Source organism: Melozone crissalis, unplaced genomic scaffold, assembly GCF_028551555.1.
Source record: "Melozone crissalis strain CALT ecotype California unplaced genomic scaffold, PUWL_Pcris_2 ptg000018l_1, whole genome shotgun sequence".
Classification (NCBI taxonomy): domain Eukaryota; kingdom Metazoa; phylum Chordata; class Aves; order Passeriformes; family Passerellidae; genus Melozone; species Melozone crissalis.
Genome location: NW_026535796.1, coordinates 25,925,287 through 25,929,274, shown reverse-complemented (window position 1 = coordinate 25,929,274; position 3,988 = coordinate 25,925,287). Strand labels below are relative to the sequence as shown.

The window sequence follows — 3,988 nt, the reverse complement described above, 5'->3', positions numbered from 1 at the left end:
CCTGAAATGGTCTTTTTTTATATGCACAAACTCTGTGATATTTAATGTCATTTACAAAATTCTGTCCTCCAACAACACCATTCTGTGTAAAATGAATAAAATTTAGGGATCTGAAAAATTCTCAGTACTGTGATTGCGTCTGTATTACTTCAATCAAGAATTCAGCACAATGTGTGAGAGGATGTAGTTTGAAATTATAAGCCACATCTATTTTTAACGTGTACCTAAATATTCTTTTATGTTTGTTGCCTGACTTGTTGCACATCTCTCAGCTTAAGCATCATTGCACTCAGATACATTGGACTGCTTTGGAGGTGCAGTGTGGCAGAGGTTGGGAAGCTGTAAAACAGGCTGCGTATAACATATAAAACATATACATTATATACTGGATGTACATTATTCAAGGAGCTGTATGAAGTTTCTGAGTCTGATTAGGAAACAGAAATCTAGACTACATCTGCTGAGACAAAGACTTGAGCCCTCTGGTATTGTAGATAGCTGTATCATGCAATGAATCCTTGTGTAGTATAAAATTTGTTCTTCCACCATTGTAAGTAAGGAGCAATCTTCCTGTTTGTTAGTGAGCTGTAAGAAGGGAATGAGAATGAGGGTAATGCACTTGGAGAAAAAAGCTGGAAAAAGATGGAGGACACACAAACAAAATTCTGTTTGGACTTACTTTCAATCCTCTATTTGAAAGCTTTTATCACTTGGTAATTTGGGAACAGCTTTCCAGCTGGTACAGGCTTGAATTCTTATGTTTTATAAGTGTGTGTGCGCACATTTTTTTTATGGAGCTGAAAATTTAGTGCATACCTGGCTTCTGTTGATATCTGAAATCCACAACTGTGCTTTATTTCCTCACCTTCCTTCCTGCAGGATGGTCCGCACACTGTGTGCCATCGGTGCCCTGTTTCTCCTGATGGGGTTTCTGCTGCCAGCGGCCGAAGGGAGAAAGCGGAATCGTGGATCTCAGGGCGCTATCCCTCCTCCTGTCAAGGATCAGCCCAATGATTCGGAGCAGATGCAGACACAGCAGCAGTCAGGCTCCAGGCACCGAGAGCGAGGGAAGGGCACCTCGATGCCTGCCGAGGAGGTGCTGGAGTCCAGCCAGGAGGCGCTGCACATCACCGAGCGCAAGTACCTGAAGCGGGACTGGTGCAAAACCCAGCCCCTCAAACAAACTATCCACGAGGAGGGCTGCAACAGCCGCACCATCATCAACAGGTTCTGCTATGGCCAGTGCAATTCCTTCTACATCCCCAGGCACGTCCGTAAAGAAGAAGGCTCCTTCCAGTCTTGTTCCTTCTGCAAGCCCAAGAAATTCACCACTATGACTGTTACACTCAATTGCCCCGAGCTTCAGCCCCCAAGGAAGAAAAAAAGAATCACCCGAGTTAAGGAGTGCCGGTGTATATCTATTGACTTGGACTAAATGGAGAAAAAGTAGCAATTGCACTCTGACTGTATGCAATCACCGCCGTTGTGAGAGTGAGTGGCATGAACTAGCCTACCTTCAAGGCTGGGCAAAACTGAAAGGGACCTAGTGAATTACCTAAAACAAGCAAAACCCCCCAAAAAGAAAGAAAAAATTCATGTAAGGAAAGGGCATGCATGTGTGTGTGTGTAAGGGAGAAAATGGAGATATGGATGAGCAAATGCATGAATGTTCACTACAAAAAAAAAACAAAAACAAAAACAAAACAAACCAACAAACAAAAACAGCGTTTGAGACATTAAAAAACTCCTAATTACCCATAGTCATGAATTAGGTTTCCGAATTCATGTGTATATTCACAATTTTGCCGCTTGCTGGGAAAGTGGAGCTGTGGCTTTTGCGAATGTTCACCTTTGTGCTATTTGCTTTTACTGTATTACGTGAAACATCAAAGCAAGAGGACAATATATTTCAAAGCACGAATCTATTCTTACATAAGAAATAGACAAAGAGCAATTTAAAGTGTAGCACAGCCATCACTGAAAATAGAAGCTGTGTTGAGAGTTTGTAACACGCTTCTTCAAAAAAATAGCTGCAATCCAAAATCCATGTCTGGAGAACAATGGGGGGATGTGGGAGTGCTGAAAAGTCAGTATAGGTGGATGGGAAACAGATCTACAGCAACTTAGAAAGCAAAAGGTCAAAGCAAGTAGACAGGGAGAATACAAAAGGGAGTAGAAAAAGGAAAGGTACATAAATAGGAAAACACAGAGGAAGAGATATTGTCTTCTGTTTACGTTTTGCTTTAATTTATATACCTAGTCATATATTACATAAATTAAAAAGAAACTATATACCAGGCTATAAATATACTTATGAATTCTGATGGCTCTCCAAACCAAACAGAACCCATTCTTATGCCACTAGATCCATTTGATGTCTTTTATTTCTGATATCAGTTATTCTTCATATCTACATATATATGTATATGCAGTATCTTTTAGGCAGTGGTATCTATACATACATGCAGTGAGTGTGCCTACTTCATTGTGTGTAACCAAACTCTTCTTTTTCACACACATACATAACCACAGCACAAAAATCTTGCTAACCAAGATCAAGTACAGAATGGCAGTAATTTAGTACATAAAGAGCAGAGCAGAAATTAAAACAAGCATCATGTGACTGAAAATGCAATAACCACACAAGAGACAAAAGACACGACATTCATGACTAGTAAACATTGCATTGTTATTGTTATTTTAGCTTTGCCACAGGCATGCAGTTTGTTGAAACAGAGATGCAGAACTTTGCCAGCAATGATCCTCTTTTTATATCTTTTACCACAGACTTGCATTTAAACTGGATTTGGAGTAAGTAAAGAGAATTTCCTGAACACTTAGGGCTGACTGCCCCTCTCATATGGGGGGAAAAAACATAAAAAGGGACACCCTATTTCCAACAGCTTGATGACTCTCGCCTGTGAGGTTATCTTGTCTTTTCTTTCCTTCAGGCTTAGGAATTTAAAATTGATCAGGGCTGTAAAGTTTGGCAAGAGCACAGAAGTTCCTACAAAAAAGTTATTTTAATGAGGTATGTCCTGGGATTGGACCACAGAGGCAGCCCATCCATGCATGTGTTGTCCTCGCTATCCTGAGCACTCGAAGGTCCACACTTACTGTGTGATGGGTCTTGGAGGATCCAGGACTCAGTTTCCCCACTCAGCAGCAATATTCTGTAGGATTCACTATCAGTATAACTCTGCTCTCTCCCACCAGATGCCTCTCTCAGCCACAAGGTGATTATTTTGACATGATTTCTTGCCATAGTGTATTAAGGAGGGCAATTCTGCCCCCGGTTACATGCCCAGAGGGAAAGATATGAGTGGCATGTCACAGGTGCATTCTATGTGGCCTCATTTTATCAATTTTCCCACCTGTTATGTAATGCATCATACATTTATTGGTGATATCCTGCATCTCTACAGCTCGTCCATTTTTGTTCTAAAATCCACTGCTGTGAGGTCTGTGTTTGTAAAATTAAATTATTACAGCCCATTTATTGGTATTATTAAAATGCATTTCATTTGGTATACTCTCACTCAGCAGTTTGACACGTTTTCATGGTTTAAAATCCAGTTTTAAAATCTGGAATTATAGGAGGTAGGTTTCCACTGTGTGGAATGTGAATAGTTAAACAGAAAGATAAGGATATTTAATGTTATTATTAATACAAATTCTCTTTCACTGATAATAGGCAGGGAATATTTTCATTTAAATTCTTTTTTTAAATTTTTTTTCCCCAGGGGAAAGGGCCAACCTCAGTCATTGCTGGAAATTTTGTACTAGCTTGGGTTTTTGTTCAAGAAATGGGAACACCTTATGAATGATTTTTTTTCTTCATGTAGAATTGACAGCAAAATTCACATTTTCTTTGACAGAGACTGCTATGTCCCTAACCCCTTAGCTGTTAAGCATAGCTTCAGAAACTCCTTTAAGTTTTGTCTAGAATTCTCAAGGAAAATTGATAAAAGTATTCCAAATCTTTATG

The 3,988-nt window shown here is 39.7% G+C and overlaps 1 protein-coding gene across 1 annotated transcript; it reads left to right on the top strand.

Moving 5' to 3' along the window:
• Positions 1-880: 880 nt before the first annotated feature.
• On the top strand, positions 881-1,643 carry GREM1 (gremlin 1, DAN family BMP antagonist). The gene has a single exon (XM_054276186.1). The coding sequence runs from the start codon at positions 881-883 to the stop codon at positions 1,433-1,435; it is 555 nt and encodes a 184-aa protein (XP_054132161.1). The 3' UTR covers positions 1,436-1,643.
• Positions 1,644-3,988: the final 2,345 nt, after the last annotated feature.

Excerpts from the sequence above, each read along its gene's own strand:
- GREM1 (XM_054276186.1), top strand. The coding sequence starts at position 881 with ATGGTCCGCACACTGTGTGCCATCGGTGCCCTGTTTCTCCTGATGGGG.